This window comes from Erinaceus europaeus, chromosome 9 (assembly GCF_950295315.1).
Source record: "Erinaceus europaeus chromosome 9, mEriEur2.1, whole genome shotgun sequence".
NCBI classification, from domain to species: domain Eukaryota; kingdom Metazoa; phylum Chordata; class Mammalia; order Eulipotyphla; family Erinaceidae; genus Erinaceus; species Erinaceus europaeus.
This window is the reverse complement of record NC_080170.1, coordinates 94,493,613-94,513,630: the sequence shown is the minus strand read 5'-3', so window position 1 is coordinate 94,513,630 and position 20,018 is coordinate 94,493,613. Positions and strand designations below refer to the sequence as shown.

The window sequence follows — 20,018 nt, the reverse complement described above, 5'->3', positions numbered from 1 at the left end:
CTGAGAACACTCCCTTCCCTAATAAGAGAACACTATCTGTAGTCTTTTCTTTCCACCATGCATATGCAGTTTTGCAATCTCTTGTTATTCTAATTTTCAGCTTCATCACTGCCCACATTTGTGCATGTTTTTGTGTTTGTCAGTGTGTGTAAGAAAGAGAAAAAGAGAAAGTGAGTTTGTCCATTAAATTACTTTTTCATGAGACTGAATCACTCTCAATGAAACATGTCTATCAGGTTGTGCAATGATTATAAAATGTGATGTTCCTGAATATCAAATGTGACATTTTTCTTCCATTGCCAAAAGACTCAGGCCGTCTATGAGAGAGACTTGTACCACAAAAGCCATGAAAGCAAGGGTTGTCTTTTGAAATGTTCCAAGAACTAAATGTGACTTAACGATAACTACACACACACACACACACACACACACACATATCTAAAATATGCTTTATTTGTTTTAGAGAATGTGGGGACAATGGAAACATGTGTTAAGGCTTTCTAGATATTTCTCTCTTTGTTTAGCCTGAGCACTGCTCTGCTCTCACTTATAGTGTGCTAGGGATTGAATTTGGGACTTCAAAGCCTCCAGCACTACAATCTTTTTGCATAACCATTAGACTATATACCCAGTCCTAGATATTTTTGTTGCAGAGAAAAACAAAGCAGCAAGGCTATCATAAAATCACGGGGACACTTTCTACCTCCCTGTAATTGATCTGAAACTGGAGATCCTTAATCTCTAAACAAGACACCTTGTTAGTTAATCACATTTCTAAGTGCTCAGAGATTAGCTTTATTGATTACCACTTGTTACTAAAGTGTTTCCATGTTAAGTCAGACTTACTGATGCTTACTTAGTCCATTCATACATACTCTTTTTATATATGATGATTGGAAGTTTCTGAGTGTTTCCAGGCTTTGGAAGAAGTCAGATGGGAGACCAGGGAAAAGGTATAGCAAAATAGGTAGGGTGTGAGTGGACCCTTCTGAGGAGCCTGCAACACCTCTAGAGTAGACCACAATGTAATTATTTCACAGGATGTTGAGTAAACATGTAGTCAGCTTGGAGAAATGACCTTGACAGTACCTCTCAACTTAATCAATACTGATATTAAAAGTAAAATAGATAAAAAAGTAATTTGTATACCTGAAGCACCAGAAACATGAAAAAAGAATTAAATATAATGGAATTAGTAACATGGGGTAAATTAAGAAATACTCTGCAATACAAATACTACTCTAGTGGAACTGATGGGAAAAGTCAAACCAACAAAAAGTATATTGGATAGGGTGCTTTATATGACAAATGGTTTCTATTTCAGTTAATTTTTATATTAGTAAATTAATAGATCTTATTAAATAAATAATATATTAATAGATTAACAAAAGCAATTTGAAGAAAACATTAAATCATACTTTGCATTAATGAAATATTTAGGCAGTCTAGAACTTTGAATTACAATCAATATGTATTAATTCACTGCTTTCATAAATGTCTACTTAAGTGAGATCTGCAGTGAAGCATTCCTAACTTCCCTCTGCAGTATTTACATAACATGTAGTCTTTACTGGATATTTCCTGCAAATCTGCTATCACTGTTGATGTTCTTTAGTTTGAGCTGATGGTAATCTCTAAAGCCAAAACACTTGTTCTCCAATTTCAAGTTGTGATAAATGAAACCTTTCCCCTGATCTAGTTGAAACATTTATCACACTCAGGGTAAATAGGAAAGAAGGCACCATCAGCTGTCTTTAAATACAGACTACCCTGAGTGTCAACAAGAGGGTTGACAGAAGCAGCTAAAAATCTTTTCCAATTGCTTAAGGGTTGCTTAGTTTTTCTCCGCATATATAATTTTAAGCATAATATTATTTGTTCCAACCCTGGTTTCTTTCCATGGCCCACATGCTACAAAGAGAAAAACAAAAATAAACAATTGTCTTTGAAAATACAGTTTTAGGTCAAGACACCGTGCCTTAAAAATACAAAAATTTTTTTTAAAATCTGCGTTGTGTAGTCTCCTTTAAAGAAAGCTCGGCTGTAAAGTCCATCAGTGAATATTTCTCCTTCATTTTCTGAGACGATGATTTGTCAGTTGAGTAATCACACAGGCTGCTCTAAAAATGTATGTGTTTCTAGTTAATTTAGGCAGTTTATTTTGATAGCATTCACCTCTTTGATTATAGCAGGTGTTTCAAGGATAAATTTGCTGAAAATTGTATTTTATTTAAACAACAGCAGCATGTACATTTATGGCCTCACTATATTAAAAAGCATTTATTGTCTGGCAGCAATAGATACAATTACAAACATTTGTGACAGTAATTGGAGCTATTATTCCTGCACAGAGCCTCATGGAGACCAACTTATTGCCACCTGTATTTACATTTGTTACTGGTAAATGTTAAAGTTGTCTTTTTTTAAAAAAAAAATTGACGTCATGACCTGGGAGGTGATACAGTGGCTAGAAAATTAGACTTACAAACATGAATTTCCAAGTTCAATTCCAGGATTCACATGTGGTAGAGTAATGCTCTGGTTTTCTTTTTGTAAATGTATATATATTTAAAAGGGTGCTTTGTTTTTCTTCAAATCATGTGAATATTTCTCAACAAAATGTCTATCTACCAGAAAATCTATAGGAATTACACACATAGGTTTCTTCATTATTCAAGCTAAAGGCAGACTTCCATTTTGATTACTAATACATGCATAAAATGTACTTCTGTATGCTTGCCCACAGAATAAATTGTCTTTTTTTTTTCCTCATGGATGTAAGAATTCTATTAACATACCCTATTCAACAACCAGAGTATAAGTCTTAAAGACTGTTTTCATTTCAAACTATAACAAATGTCTGAGTTGCTGTAAGGGAGAGATATTTAGAAAGCTAAATGGTATTAACATCCTCTTACGTTGCATCTAAATACAGTAAGGGCAGAAGGTCAAAGCAAGCTCTCTTTTCAGTGTTTTGGAATGAAAATAATACCCTCTAACTGCTTCCAGATACAGATTTGTCTATAATAGTAAAAGAGAGAGAGAGAAGCCTTCCGTTGTACATTTCTACAGGATTTGGCTTCCAAATCAAAGAGACTTAGATCTAATGTAACAATTTTGTGTTCCCTCCAGGTTCATTTAAATCGAATTCTACCAGCTGATTAATGAAGGCCTCTCTCCTCTCTCTTAGGTTTTAGTTCTCAGTGACCAGAGAGCCCAAAGGCTCAAGACTATAGCAATGATTTTATCCTCAGCACAGTGGCTCTTCCTGAAATGGCTTCCTGCTGTGAATTACCCAAGGCAATACCTATATGGTTTATTTACGTTAAAACAAAATCCAATTGCTTGGAGTTGTAATTTAAAGTTTGAGGTTCTTTTTACAACTGTACCCTGAGAGAGCCAGACAATGAAGAACAGGTAGGGATGTAAAGAAGCATTTCAGTGAGTAAAAGCCTTGAAATAATTAGAAACACATGCTGCATTACTGCCAAAGACTTTTTAAAAATCTCTTAATCTAAATTTCTTGTAACGAACCTGAAGATTTACATAATGACTAAAGACATTTGGTGGAATGAAGGAGTACCTAGCCAACTGCCTTTTAAAACAACAAAGCAGGAAACATTTAATTATAATTTGGAAAATAATCTATTTAAGTCATTAATCAGCATTTTAATTACAATATCCACAGGGCATTAAAGCATGATAGAACATTTGCTCATTGTATTAAGTATATAATATTAAATCATCATAATGTACAATCTTTTAGGAGTAAGTACTGCATAATTGAAAAGTGCCTATATAAAGGTTAGTTGGGAACTGATTTCATACTTTTTAAAAAATTTTTTAAATCTTTATACACTGGATAGAGACAGGCAGAAGTTGAGAAGGAAGGGGGTGGGAGAGAGGGAGAGAGACAGATAGGCACCTGCAGTATAGCTTCTCTACTCAGAAAGCTTTCCCCCTGTAGGTGGGAGTGAGGGCTTGAACCATGGTCCTTGTACACTGTAGTGTGTGCACCAAACTAGATACACCACTACCTGGCACCGTTTTTTTGTTGTTTTTTTTTTTGTCTCCAGGATTATTGTTGGAGCTTTCCATTTACACTACAAATCTACTGCTCCTGGTGGCCATTCTTTCCTTTTATTTGGGGGGCAGGAGGCGGTAGGACAGAGAGAAACAGAGAGGAGGGGAAGACAGAGAGGGGGAGAGAAAAGATAGACACCTGCAGACCTGTTCCACCCCTGCAGGTGGGGAGCTGAGGGCTCGAACCAGGATCCTTGCGCAGGTCCCTGTGCTTCACACTAAATGTGCTTAATCTGGCACACCACCGCCCGGTCCCCTTCTTCTTTATTTGTTAAGCAACAGTACAAATATTATTCTTTACTTGGTTTTTACTGTGGTAAAAATATCCTTTACTTGAGCAGCAGGTGGTAGCTCATCCAATAGAGAGAATGTTACCATGCAGGAGAACCAGGTTTCAAACTCCCGGTCCTAAGAGGAGCACCACAAGTGACAGAGCAAGCAGATGTCTCTCTGTCTGTCACACACTTTATAAAAATAAGAAAAAAGAGAGGGAAAGAGAATGAAGTCAAACAAAAATGAAAAATGATCACTGGTAACTATGGAGTTATACAAGCACTAAACTCTAGCTAGAACCCTGGCAGGAAAAAAAAAAAAAAACTTTTACTTGAAAATCCACTTCCCTAATACAAATTAATAAGATCAATCACGTAGGAAACCACTTACATTTGGTACAGTGAATGAGGATGACAGACAATAGCCATATGATCATACAAAATAGAACTCTGATCCACAGTCTGCAGAAACACTGCCCAGGAAACCAAACCACAGCTATGCAGAAATCAGTCAAATGTTCTTGACTTAAGAACTGCCAGCTTTCCCATTTTTTTCCTCTCCTCTGCACTCCTCCAATAAGGCACTAGCCAGACAAAGTTCCCCCTCCACCCAGCTATATAGGGGACCCTGCTTCAGATGAACCAATGTCAAATTTCCTATCATATCTGAACTTACCTATAGCAAGCTCTGGATACAGGTTTCCCTTTCTCTGTGAAAGAAGAATGTTCCTAATTGTTTATGTGATTTAATACATTATTTTTCTAGATCTGTAACTGCTTCAAAAATTCTTTTCACATAAATTAGTGATAACAACATTCTTATATCCCTAAATGTGAAATGCATTAATCCTTCTTGTCAAAGAAACCTATCATATCGCCTTTGCTTGCTCCATTTAGGTGACTTTTATTTCCACAGTGTCAAATGAAGGCTTGCCTTTTTCTTTTAAAAAGACAATTCAAAAGGACAGAATACATTTCCTCAAAAAAATGGATTCAGGGTTTATTTAGAGATTCATGTGGTGTACCAGGAAGGACACCTACTTGAGTCCCTGGTACACCAGATGGGGAGTACTACAGCACCCGAGGAAGCTTAGGTCTGTGATTTCTTTTTTTTTTAATTTCTTTATTGGGGAATTAATGTTTTACATTCAACAGTAAATACAATAGTTTGTACATGCATCACATTTTCCAGTTTTCCATATAAGAATTCAACCCCCACTAGGTCCTCTGTTATCCTTTTTGGATCTGTATTCTCCCTCCCACCCACCCCAGAGTCTTTCACTTTGGTGCAATATGCCAATTCCAGTTCAGGTTCTACTTGTGTTTTAGTTCTGTGATTTCTCTCCCTTTCTTTCTACCTATTTGAAAAAGTCATCTTGGAGCAGTGAAGCTTCCTTCAGGCAGTGACTAAACAAATAAATAGAAATAAGGTGAAATCTACATGAGTATATATTCACATTTTTTATTTCTCCAGAATTATGGGACACATATGACTCTTCAACAACTAAGTTTCAATTACAGTTATTATTCAGCTTGGCAACTGTCAATTGATTTACTTAAAAGTTAAAAAGACCTAGTGGTTAGGATAGTTTTTGACTAGATAAGGATTTTTCTAGTTTTATATAATCTCCATTTCCCACTCCCTCCCCTGATAGCTTTCCCATTCTCTATCCCTCTGGGAGCATAGATACAGGGTCATTGTGGGTTGCAGAAGGTGGAAGGTCTGGCTTCTATAATTGCTTCCCCACTGAACACGGACGTTGACTGGTTGGTCCATACTCCCAGTCTGCCTCTCTCTTTCCCTCGTAGGGCGGGTCTCTGGGGAAAGATGTTTGTATGCTCTTTATTTCAAATTCCAACAGAGTAGTTATACAACATGGGTGAGTGCCACTTTGGATAAATGGGGGTGGGGGAGAAGAATAGAAATTTTTGAAAGGAAGCAAAGATTAAAAAGTACAAGAAAAGGGGCCAGGTGGTAGCGCGTCTGGTTAAGGGCACACATTACAGTGCACAGGACCCAGGTTCAAACCCTTGGTGGTAGCTGCATGGAGGTAGCTTCATAAATGGTGAAGCAGGGCTGCAGGTATGTCTGTCTCTTCTCCTCTCTCTCCCTCCCCTCTCAGTCTCTCTCTGTCTCTATCCAATAATAAATAAACATAAGTAAAAAGTACAAGATGTAGAATCATAGATGAACAACATCTACTTTAGTTCTGCTGTTTTCAGACTCCCCTCTAAGACACTGACTCCTACATTTAATTCACTAGGTCATAACTGAGAAGCTTATTATAGGGGAGTAAACTAGAACTTGACAGAATATATTGACAGAATTTCTGACTATCTTTAGACACAATTTTCTTGAGTATATAAATACTATAGCTGTAATCAGCGGGAGTAGTCTCTATAACCAGTACTAAAAAGTACTAAAAAGCCGCTACGCATATGTCCATTCAAGCTGGAATATAACAAAAATTCCTTAACTTCAGTTGTGGAATATATTATTTGTATTCTTGGCAAAATGCTTACTTTCCCAACTATAATTTGCTTAAGCTAATATTAAAATTTTTTCTCTTTCTTTGAGAACTGACAACAGTTAAGTGGTGCCAGAAACAAGGATAAGCTAGCTAGTAATAAGGAACCTGATTGCAACATTATGAAGACTACACAAAACAAAACACTGGCATATGACAGGATCTCACCAAGACATATACAGCAATATGCCAAATGAACAGAAAAGGATATTTACTTTTTATAATTCCCTAGTAGAAAACATGCAAGGAATATATTGAGTTTATAAGAAAAACAAAAGGCCCAAAACAAATATTTGATTCAGTATCAAGTACATATGGGCCTAATACAAGGTCATTTTAAAGAAGGGTGTGATACAAGGCTTTTATTACTTATCTTCACATCTCTGATACTTGAAAGCTAATCTAACAGTGATTAGTAACACACAAATCTGAAAAGAATTTTATTTTTTTATTATATTTATTTATTTATTTATTTATTCGGTAGAGACAGACAGAAATCAAGAGGGAAGGGGTTGACAGATAGGGAGAGAGACAGAGAGACACCTACACCCCTACTTCACCACTCGTGATGCTTTCCCTCTGCAGGTGGGGACTGGGGGCTTGAAACCAGGTCCTTGTGCACTGTAACATGTGAACTCAACCAGGTGCGCCACCACCTGGCCCTGAAATTTTTTTCCCTCTAACACAAAGTTGAAATCTCTAAGTGTTCTAAATAGCCTGAGTTGCATGAAAAGTAATTGTTTTGGCTAGAAGTAAAAGAAAAGACTTTTTTTTTTTTTTAAAGAGTCAGGAAAATTAGGACAAACTGTGATGAGTCCATGAGAAACTTCATATGTAACCAGATTACTTTTTATTTCCATGGAATGAGAACCATTTCCCTCTTTATTAGCTCCTTTTTCCTCAAATCAATGTACAATTTTAATTTTTCTTATGTAAGCTGAGTAATGAATTGACCCTAAAGCTGCATTTTCCATTTGCAACATTTGAAATCCTCAGAAGAGTTTGTGAAATACTGAACACAAAGGCTAAATGATCTATAGAAGAATTCTGAAAAAGCAATCAAGACTTTACATCATCATGTTTTACAATAAAAATCCAAAATTATATTTACATATTCTAAAAATACTAAACAAAAATCTTATCTGATATTTTGGAATGCTGCCTATAAACTTGATTGTATAATTAATTTGGTACAGATGTATGGCATAAGATTAAAATTTTTATCTTTTAACTCATTAGTTCTTCTTCAAATCAGAAGAACGTTGATTTTTCTAAATACATAGAATTCTGAACACTATGCTATTGGTTTGTAATGGAATTTGACCTGCATTTAATTTTTGTAAAATTCTGTATATTAGCAATTATATTTATATTCTTTATTTGGTTGCTTCCATTATGTGGAAATCAATAACCAGGCTTTAAAAACACTCTCATGTGGCCCTATGAAGTGTTTGATTCAGGAGTTTACTTAGTTTAAAAGTAGACAAATTAAACGAGCTTCCATGGGGGATTAAGATATACTTGAGAGTTCTCAAAAACAATTATTTTAACATGTCATACTAACTAAATTTCAATACTAGTGATTTACTTTTAGGAAGAGAATTTGTATTTGACAAAACCAAAGAATCAGAATTTTTTTAAAAAAATGTAAATAATGACTTCTAGTAGAGATGTAATCAGCAAAAACCATTTTCTCATATGAGATAAGTAAATAGTAAAACTCCAATGAAGTGAAGTAATCCTCTATGCCATTTTCATGAGGCAAATATATGTTAAACAGGCTGCAGGGTTTACCTGCTTACCTTTGATAAAGTTTGTTTCCTAGTCTGGAAAAAAATGACCATCCTAAAGTTTAGGTTACTTTTTACCTTCTGTAGGAGATTGCTGCATAAGTCCATATAAAAATACTCTAATGGTAAATCATTGTATTTCTTTTTATTTACTTATTTCCCTTTTGCTGCCCTTGTCTTTTTATTGTTGTTGTAGTTACTGTTGTTGTTGTTACTGATGTCGTCATTGTTGGATAGGACAGAAAGAAATGGAGAGAGGAGGGGAAGACAGAAAGAAGGAGAGAAAGATAGACACCTGCAGACCTGCTTCACTGCCTGTGAAGTGATTCCCCTGCAGGTGGGGAGCCGGTGGCTCCAACCTGGATCCTTCCGCTGGTCCTTACACTTTGCGCCCCATGCACTTAACCTGCTGTGCTACCGCCAACTCCCAGTAAATTATCTTTTAAGGCACTTTGGAAACAGCAATGCTTGCAAATGATTTTTAAGTTATTTTCTCACTTTTAACCAAATGCACTAAACAGATACGTAAGACAACCTCCAGGATGTTTTCTGTTTTGTCATCCAGCAGAGTTTAATACCATTTTATAACTCTGACCAGGAAGCATATAATAAGAAATCTTTATTTCTTTCATTTTTCACCTAAAAAAATAGAATTTCCTAGAAAATTTGTCAACATGTCTTAAGAAATTATTCCTTAGTTCCAAAAACAATATGTCTCGAATCACGTTAAAGATATACTCCTTGCTTCCCCCTGCCCCAAACATACACACTTTATTGGGGAATTAATGGTTTACAATACAGTTGTTGGCACATAGGCACAACCTCTCATCTGCCCGTAATATGCACCTACAAAACACTCTCTCCCCCAACCTAGGTTTTTTTTTCCATTATACATCAGGGCCCCAGGGCTCCTCCACCGCACTCCTTTCTCTCCTTCCTACAAGTCCTTTGCTTTGGTGCACAAAACACAACACCCAGTCCAAATTTCACCTTGTACCTTCCCTTGCTGTCCTTGCTTCTTAGGTTCCACCTATGACTGAGATCCTTGGGTATCTGTCTTCTTTCTGGCTTATCTTACTCAACATGATACCATAAACTTCTGCCCAAGATATGGCAAAGGAGATGTCTTCCTCATTTTTAACTGCTACATAGTTATTTATTCAATAACAATTTATAAAAGCCCAATCAACACAAAACAATGAGAAGTGTGTCCTGCTCTCCTACTTAAAGCATCTGCCTAACTGGGAGTACTCCAGCCCTGCAATTGCCTTTGAACAAAAGATGTTGTCTCTGCTATACCTTATTGTCAGTCCTAATCGTGACTTTCAATTGTGGTAGTACACGTTCCACTTCTAGACTCCATTCCATAGCATCTGTTGTAGATTCCAAAATATCTTCTTGCTTGGCAGACTCGTTTGTATCCTAAGAAAGGAAAGATATCACAAGATTGAGGGTTTATAAAAAGAAATGGTAAAATTTTGAGGCATTTTAGCAGTACTGCACTATTTATACCTAGCATGGTCCTGTTAAAATTCTAGTGGCAGTAGAAATTCTTCTCTGTGCCATCCATGTTGGAAGGAAATAGTATACCCACCTGGTAGAAAAGCAAAATAAGTTTTTTTTTTTAAGAAAATATGTGGTTAAAGTGTTCTTTATATAAAAAAAAACAATGATTTTGAGTTATTGGGTATAATTCAATTTTATCTCTTCAACTGATGAGTCATTTAGGAATGGTAACAGTAGAAGAGATATGAACTCACATCTGATAAGAAAACAACTATCTTAATTTGAATTAGCTATATTGAAATACAACTTAAACTATGAAATATAATGATAAAATTCTACAAGCAAAGGCTTTATTGGCAAATTCTGTATACAGAATTTAAAAAGATATTGGCTACATTAAAATATAGCTTTAAAATATGACTAAATGCAGACATATTGGGACTCAAATAGAATGGAGGCCAAATTTTTGCATTTCTTTTCTTTCTTTTTTCAAACATTTATTTATGTATTTGATAGAAACAGCAAGAAAACTGAAAAAAGGAGGGGGAGATAAGAGAGGACAAAGAAACAGAGAGACACCTGCAGCCTTACTACTTGTGAGGCTTTCCCCCTGCAGGTGGGGGACTCATGTCCTTGTGTACTGTAATATGTACACTTAACCAGATACACCAATGCCTGGCCCCCTCTTCATTTATTTTTCACTCTTGAGTGTAAAAAAAAAAAGTTAACTTGTTTCTATTCTCAATTTGCAAAAATATAATATTTTTTCCAACTGCCTAGTCCTTCACATTTTTCCATGAAGTATATACAGATCTGAAACTATGAAGACTGTATAATTAATCATGTGAAATAAAATTTGTGGAAATTTTTCTTTTTATGCTAAATTGATAAATTATAAGAAGCAACAGAAAAGCATAATTATTAATATAGAAATGAGTCCTGAGGAAATTAACAGTAATGTGCATTCTAATTTGAACAAGTTGTAACTATATGGTTTTTTTAGGGGAGAGGGCAATCAAGAAAATGGCAGAGTATAAGATAATAAGGGGTTATTCATTTTATGATAGTGGCACGGTGACTATTAAAAACAGGCTTTATAAATTAGAGAAAAATGGTTATCAACAGGTGAGTCAATGTGATGTTTATTTTCAAATGCTATGGGGAAACAGAAAATTAGGGTAGTTCTAGAGGAAACAGGACAGTGACAAATTGCTAACTATTGAAACCAGGCAATGTGTTGTATTAGGGTTATGAATGGGCCCTCCTCAATCGCTATCGAATAGGCCATGGCCGGTGCGCCGCTATGTTCCATCGCTGGGGAGCCAGAGACGGACGACCCGAACTGCCCCTGTGGCTACAGACAGACTATGACCCACATAGTCAACAACTGCCACCTCTCTAGATTCAAAGGAGGTCTCGAAACTTTACATCAGGCTCAACCTGACGCTGTTGACTGGCTACGGAAGAAGGGCAAACGCTAGAAGAAGAAGGGTTATTACCTTATTCTAATTTTGGATGTTTCAACTTTTTTATGATACATATCAAAAAAAAAAGACTGTGAAACAACCTCATGGTTAAATGTGAACTAGGCACTAATGAAACCTTTCTTGGGGACAGTGATATAGTTCAGTGGTCAAGCACGTTTCACTTATGTGAAGCTTTGGGGTTGATCCCAAGCTCCAAAGACATTTCTTTCTAATTTGGAAACTCCCAAGTGCCTGATGGTAGATAAAGAAGCTATGGTATAGATACACAACACTCAAATCTAACAAAAGATAAGATAGTATCTTTTGCTACAACAATGATGAAACTGGAGGGAATTGTAATAAGTGGAATCAGGAGAAACACAACATACCAAATGATCTCATATATATCTGGGATGTAAGAAACAGAGAAAGGGGAAAGATAGGGTGAAACATTAATAAGCCCTTGATCTATAGCCACAGGTTTAAGAATTCTCATGGAGAAGGGTAAAGGGAGTTAGAAATGGGAGAGTGAAGGCACTTCAGTGGTGGGTGAGGTGTGTTGATATAATTTTAGGGAGACGTGGAATTGTATCCCTGAGAAAGCAATATGCTTGTAAAACATTTCCCCAACTTAAAAAAAAAAATCAAACTTAAAAAAATACTTTCCTCTCATATGAAAAAAAAAAAGCAAAACAAAAAACTGTGCAGGAGTTGAATCCAGGCCACATGGATGCTGTACTGTACTGTACTGTACATTTGCTGTACTGTACTGCGGAGTCACCTCAACAGTCCAAAGGACATTCTGTCTGAGGGAAATGCCACAACACTGGAGCTTCCCTTGGTGCTGTGATACACTCATGTGGTGCTGAGGCTCAAACCCAAGGCACTTGCATGACAAGGTATGCACAGTTAGGTGAACTATCTTCTGGTCCCCCCAAAGACTTTTTTTTAAATAATAGCTTATTACACAAAATCAAATCCAATCTAAATAGAAAAATAATCTTATGTTAGAGTTTATATATTGTGGGAAATTGAGGTCTTTAAGGACTTTAAACTACTCCCAATTGTTTCAGGAGCACTGTTGGCATAAGACATTGTCCCCACCCACTTCCTTGCTCATAGTAACAAATCTCCAACAAACTCTGAGCTTTAGCAGGATCATATATGACTTAGACACACTCCTTCACTTTACCAGATGTGCTCTGATTTTACTCATTTATATTATATTCAAAAACACAGAAGTAAAAATTCTAAGTATTATTGTAAAATGTGGAAGCTAAAGAGAAAAGGTCAAGATTCTATTTTAAACATTAAAGTGCAAATTTAAAAAACAGAAAAAATGTACTTTGTGAGTAGTTACAATAGGATGAATACATACACGCACGCACAGGGGAGCAAAAGTAAGGGGAAGAGAAGAGAAGAAGGAGAAGGAGAAGCAGAAGAAGGAGAAGGAGAAGGAGGAGAATAAGAAGAAGGAGAAGAAGGAGGAGAAGGAGGAGAAGGAGGAGAAGGAGGAGAAGGAGAAACTAAGTCGAGGGAAGCCAAGAGCACATAGCTAGAAAAGGACTACATATAAAAAGGAGATGTATGTGACCGTATATGTCTATATGGTGGCAAAATAAAGGACATTGAGTCTTTGAGTTGAAATCTGACACCACAGAGAAAGTTCAGCCATATAAATCCACATCAGTTTAAGTTCTGTCATATCAATTCACATCCATGCACATGGAAAAGACAGGTAGTTGCATACTTAGTAGCATGTTTAACCCTGACTCTAGCAGGCTCAAATCTGATTGACTCATTTTCTTTTTAATTTTTATTTATAAAAGGAAACACTGACAAAAAAAACACAGGATAAGAGGGGTAAAATTCCATACAATTCCCACCATCAGAACTCCATATCCCATCCCATCCCATCCCCTGATAGCTTTCCTATTCTTTATCCCTCTGGATGTATGGACCCAGGGTTACTATGGGGTGCAGAAGGTGGAAAGTCAGGCTTCTGTAATTGCTTCCCCACTGATCATGGCCATTGACAGGTTGATCCATACCCCCAGCCTGTCTCTCTCTTTCCCTAGTGGGGCGGGGTTCTGGGGAAGTGGGGCTCCAGGACACATTGTTGGGGTCATCTGCCCAGGGAAGTCCGTTTGGCACCATGTTAGCATCTGAAACCAGGTGGCTGAAAAAAGAGTTAACATATAGAGCCGAACAAACCAAACCGTTGTCTAATCATTAACCTAAAGGCTGGAATGGTTCAGATGAAGAGTTGGGGTGGTGGTCTCAGTTTTGTAGATAGCTAGTAGGCCTATTTTAGTTATATTCCAAAGGGCCAGTGACTATACTAGTTTGCTGTTTTGTTGTTTTCTTTTTCCCTGAGCCTGACCTCTGATATGCAGGTGGATCGAAGTCATTGTCTAGGGAGATGACATCATGGCTGGAGAAAGGATCAGAAAGACTTATTTCCACTGCAGCGGGGAAGCTTCGTGAGAGGTGGAGCAGGGCTGCGGGTGTCTCTTTGTCTGTCTCCCTCCCCTCTCAGTTTCTCTCTGTCTCTATCCAGTAATAAATAAACAAATAATTTATTAAAAAAAAAAAGACTCATTTCCTATACTAAACAGTGTAGGTTTGTGAGGTGGGAAGGTATGTGCACTGCTAGTGGTACGTGAGCTCTGATATTGGGGGCACGTGTGCTGCTTGCTCTGGTGACAGCTGTGATCCCCCACGTCTTAATCCCAAACACTCAAGCTGAGTCAAAGGGGCACCTCTTTTTCAGCAGCTATTTTATAAGACACTTAACAAAAAACAGATGTTCTTGGCCACTGATTTAGCAATAAAGCTGAAGGGCCTGGGAGATCACCCTATGACAGAGCACCAGACTTTTATGTGTGAGGTCCCAGGCTCAATCCCTAATACTGCATATGCCAGAGCTGAACATAGTACAGTTTCTCTCTCTTACTCTCCACATTAAAATAAGTAAATAAGTGAAAATATATTGGATTCATGGAACCACCATTTGGATGAACTGAAGCTAGATACTATGTATTAAATCCTTGAACTAGTGCTCTCATCCCTCAGTCACACCTCTTTGTCCACCACTACCAAACTAGGCCTGAGGTAGTACCACCCACATTATCACTTTCTTCAAGCCTCAACATACGATTGTTCAAGTGGTACATGCCATACTCAAAAATTCTTAGTGAAGGAAAGGCACATTTTTGATATTTTCATAAAGGCAAATGGGCTAGCAGTAATCCTATTTGAATCAGATCCAGAAGCTAAGGGGAGTGTACACGAAGGTCAAACAATACATTAACATATCCTGGGCATAAACTACTTACTACCTGTATTTATATTGGGCCCTCCAGTAAGTTGCACTTACCCTACTTACTATTTAGTTCCCTAACACAATGCTTTGCTAACTCCTACTACCAACGTCCTAAATAATTTAATGTAATAGCTCAAAAGAATGCATGTACTCCTAGGCCCTAGCTAATCTAATAGGGAAATGGCCTAGTTACTAAATGAAGAACAGGCAAAAAAGAGAACATTAGGCTTGGTAGGGTAGCATCAACTTAGTCAAAGTACAGAGTTTCTTTCTATGTCTGTGTTTACACGTCTCCTTTAGAAACTTGTTCCTCACTCAAATTTTCCTAATGCCTAATAAGTGGCTACATTAACTGAGCAAGCCCTACATAAGAAGTATAAATTATTTTGGAGTTCTACACCATGCCATAGTTACAACTTTAAGACCTTTCCTTTGCAATTGTTTCTGCATTTAGTAAATGGTGTTTTCTTTTATGCGGCACTATTAGTAAAAGAGAAATAAACTGCTGTTTCCATTTAATCAAAATTTTATATAATCATGACAAAGTCCCCTTCTGAAACAATATTAACTAAGATAAAGCATGGCTCTTGGGAAATGCATTTTCCAGCTAGTGCTGCTGAAGAGACAATTAGAAGCTCAATAAGACATGGGCTATCTAGAAGTCTCATTTATAATTAATTAATTTACCAATAAGTCATTTGTTAAGCTTCTGCTATATACAAGGTAAAAATTCAGACACTGTGCTCAGTGTAGAAAGATAAAAAGGATTTAATTCCTTCCTGCAACGAGTTTATAGACTCCTAGGAAGAGTCTGAGGCTAGTTAATGAGAATAGTAACCGGTCCTAAGAAAAAGAAGCTGATGAAAACTGGTGCTAAAATTGCCAAAGGAAGAATTAAAAAAAAAAAAATGTAAACCATCTCTAAGGTCACCTTTGGGTCCAGTTGTGAGACACACCACAAAAATCAATTTAAGGACTGAACATGCACTATTAATAGTTTGCTCAAAATCTTGGTATAGTAATTAAGATTTCTTTTTCCCAGGTCATATTAATAGATAATTAAGAAAATAACGATGATCTGAATGGATCTATCACACACATACATACACACACCTTTCAGGGAATCGAAATAAGCTTCCTATGTATTTATATGTGCACATATACGATTGTAATTATACACAGCTAATTTAGTTGATCATTTTGTTTATTAAAGTGGAACAAGAGAAGGTCCTATTTACCATTAAAGGAAGCCAAATTCTGGTAAATAAAACCCTTTGCAGTCTAAGAACTGTTGGATAGTCTGTGTAGTGCTGCAAAGCTATTCTGGTCATACTAGGTTAAGTTTGAATACAAAATCTAATAAACCTGTGTTTGGGGAAACAGCTCAGCTGGCAGAACACCAGGTTTATAGATCTGAAGTTCCCAGATTGATCACACACACCAGAGTGGTGCACACCTTGGTCTCTTTTTGTCTCTCTGGTGTGAAACTAGTTCTCTTTTTATGTCTCATATGCAATAAATAAATCTTCAAAATATCTGATAAACCTTCAAAGCTCTTCTAATTAACTGAGGATTCGTCACAATTACTGAGGATTCTAGGCCGGTTATAATTACTAGCAGGGAGACCAATGAACATGATCCTAACAGAAAAATCTATTATCAAGTACTACTAATAAAAAGTCTCTTAAGTAATGTCTTTTTAATTTTTTTTTATTATATACTACTTATTGGTTAGAGACAGCCAGAAATAGAGATGGAAGGGGAAAATAGAGAGGAAGAGAGACAGAGAGACACCTGCAGCCCTGCTTCACCACTCACAAAGCTTACCCCTGCAGGTGGGGACCAGGGACTGTAACCTGGGTCCTTGTGTACTGTAACATGTGTGCTCACCAGGTGCACCACCATCCGGCCCCTAGTAATGTCTTAAGAACATTTTAAACGTCTTTAGAGTAAAACTATTTCTAATTCATACTGTAAGCCTATCACACAGATTTTCCACAGGGAAAAGAAAAGCGAACAGATCAATGCTGACCATGGCTTCATGATGCCAGCAGGAAAGCACTTGAGTCCTGACATGCCTATAACAGCAAAAACTCTGGTATTACATCAGCAGAATCTATTTTGATTCCCAGGTTCTAAGCGTGATTAAGACATTTTCATACTGGGAATAAAGAGAAAGCCAGGAGTAGGGAAGGCAATGTTTCAAAAACCTAATGATGGATATAATACTTCCCATGATCACTGATTGCCAACATCCTATAAAGGAAACATATATGGCTTCAAGAGTAAAGTTGTAAGTTTAGATACCCATAAGGTTATTCCCTTAGGAACAACTTGCAAGTCACAGGTGGTAGTCTGCTCAAGGAGGAATCCTGATCGTGAGGACCTAGAAAGAAACTAGATTGACTGACTTCAGGTTGAAAATAGGAGATAAAAGGGGGACCAGAGATCCAAATGTTGTTATGTTAGTAATAAAACAAGAGTAAATGCAAATGCTTGAGTCTTCAGTTATCAAGTCAAAAATTCTACCTCTTAGGATTTTTGCATTGGCAGACTGAATACTGGTAAATATTGATATTTATAATTTAATCACAGGTTAATCTTTTATTGCATCTCTTATTGTCATATTATTTAATAAAATGGTGTCTACAGATCAGATCGATTCCAAGCTATATGAGGTCAGATAGTTACCTATTTTTTTGCATTCTAGGTCTGTTTTTGTTATTTTTTGGTGGGATGAATGTTTTATGGTAAATACGATTGTTGAAACGTGTAAAATTTCTCAACTTTCTGCAAAACAATCTTACCTCAAGCCTAGGTGCTCCTCCACCATCTTGAGCCAGGACCTGAAAGTTTTTCCTCTCTACAGAGTACTTTGGTGCAGTACATCAAACCCAGCCCAGGTTCTACTTTGTGTTTCCCCTTTCTGTTCTTATTTCTCTACCTTTGTCCATAGTGAGATCATCCCATATTTAGCCTTCTCTTCCCAGCTTATCCCAGTTAACATGATCCCCTCAAGCTTCATCTATCCAAGATGAGGTGAAGAAGGTATCTCCCCAAACAATAACCTGTTTTCACTTGTATATTAGATGCTAAGCAAAGGCAGAAACTAATAAAGTCATGGGTTCTCTGGAATATACCTAAAATAGACCTACTAGCTTTTTCCGAAACAGAGACCCCAATCTTCATCTGCAATAGTCTTGCCTTTAGGTTCATGATTAGTCAACAATTTGTTCTGCATTATATCAACTTTTTTTTAGCCATCAGGTTCCAAATGATACCATGATGCCAACCTGACTTCCCTGGGCGAGGACCCCACCATGTCTTGGAGCCCTGCCTCCTCAGATCCCTGCCCCACTAGGGAAAGAGAGACAGGCTGGGAGTATGGATTGACCTGCCAACACCCATGTTCAGCGGGGAAGTAATTACAGAAGCCAAACCTCCCACCTTCTGCACCCCACAATGATCATAGGCCCAGAGGAATAAAGAATAGGGAACCTATCGAGGGGATTAGATATGGAGCTCTAGGGGTGGGCAATGTGTGGAAATGTACCCCTCTTATCCTATGGTCTTGTCAATGTTTCCATTAATAAAAAAAAAAAACTTTTGCTGGGACTTTGATGAGGATTGTATTAAATTTGTTTATGGCTATGAGTAGAACAGTCATTTTGATGGAGAGAAGACACCTGCATGCAAACCTCACTGCTTGTGAAGCTTCCCACCTGTAGGTGGGGAGCAGGGGCTCAAAATAGGGTCCTTCACATGGTGTCCCCAACTAGGTGTGCTACTGCCCAGCCTCTGTTAATATTACTCTTTCCCCTTCCTTCTATATGCCTCAGATCTTGACCTGACATTAATAGATTTTTCTTTTTCCCTTTTGTTGTTTCTAGGGTTTTACTGATTCAGGCCAATGCTCTACACACACACACACACACACACACACACACACACACACCCCACTAAATTTTCCCCAGCACTCATGTACTGCTCAGGGAAACTTGAATCTGGGTCACAAACCCGGACAAAACAGCACCCTCCTTGGTGAGCTATCTTGCCAGCCACTAAAGCAGCTGTCTCAGGGGTACAATTTAACATCTCCCCCAAAATATGTGCCAGCCTACTTCACCCACCACCAAAGTGCTACATGCCTCTACTATAGACTACTGTGTCCCAGCTACACTCTACCTTGTCCCCTTCAATGCTAGTATCTTCAGATCTGCTGATCTACATCAAGGATTTATTAAAATTCTACTCTATTTTCCCCAGGCTTTTTTTCCACATATATATGAGACCACCAGTATTGGTCCTCCTTCTAGCTTATTTTGCTTAGAAAAATTGTAGTTCAACTATGTTGTAGAATATATCTCATCTTAAAGCTGAGTAACAAATATTTTATTGTGCATTTATACTACACCTTACTTGTCCATACCTTTTTTGGGGCACTTGAGTTGTTTCCCAATCTTGGCTGTGATGAAAATGGATATATATGTATCCCTGACTTTTTTTTTTTCCTAGAGCACTGCGTGGCTCTGGCTTATGGTAATGCTGGGTATTGAACTGGGGACCTTTGGTACCTCAGACATGAAAGTCTTCTGGAATAACCATTATGCTGTCTTCCTAGTTATACATAACATTTTGGTTAAGTTTTGTGTTACATATATATATAGAAGATGGATTGCTAAATTGCAAGGTAGTCTTATTTTTCATATTCCGAGGAATAACCATATTGTTTTCCCTAGGGGATGGACCAATTTAAATTCCCAGTAGTTTAAGAGGGTTTCTATTTCTCCACATCCTAGTCAGTACTTGTTATAATGTCTGTGTGTGTATATATATATATATTCACCACGGTTATGGCTAAAGCCCAGTGCCAGCACTACACTGCTCTTGGCTGTTTTTTTTTTTCTATTTTATTTGATAGGACAGAGAGAAATTGATTGAGGAGGGAGAGGTAGAGTAGGAGAAAGACAGACACCTATAGACCTGCTTCACTGCTTGTGAAGGAACCCCTAGCAGGTAGCAAGAGTGGGAAGCAGGGACTTGAATTC

The 20,018-nt window shown here is 37.3% G+C and overlaps 1 protein-coding gene across 1 annotated transcript in view; it reads right to left on the bottom strand.

The window, feature by feature from the left end:
- IFT57 (intraflagellar transport 57) overlaps window positions 1-20,018 on the bottom strand; it is a 64,379-nt gene that overhangs the window by 21,878 nt on the left and 22,483 nt on the right. The window contains exon 6 of the mRNA XM_060197116.1: window positions 9,973-10,095. Coding sequence (XP_060053099.1) covers window positions 9,973-10,095 — 123 coding nt within the window. The remainder of the gene's footprint in view (window positions 1-9,972; window positions 10,096-20,018) is intronic.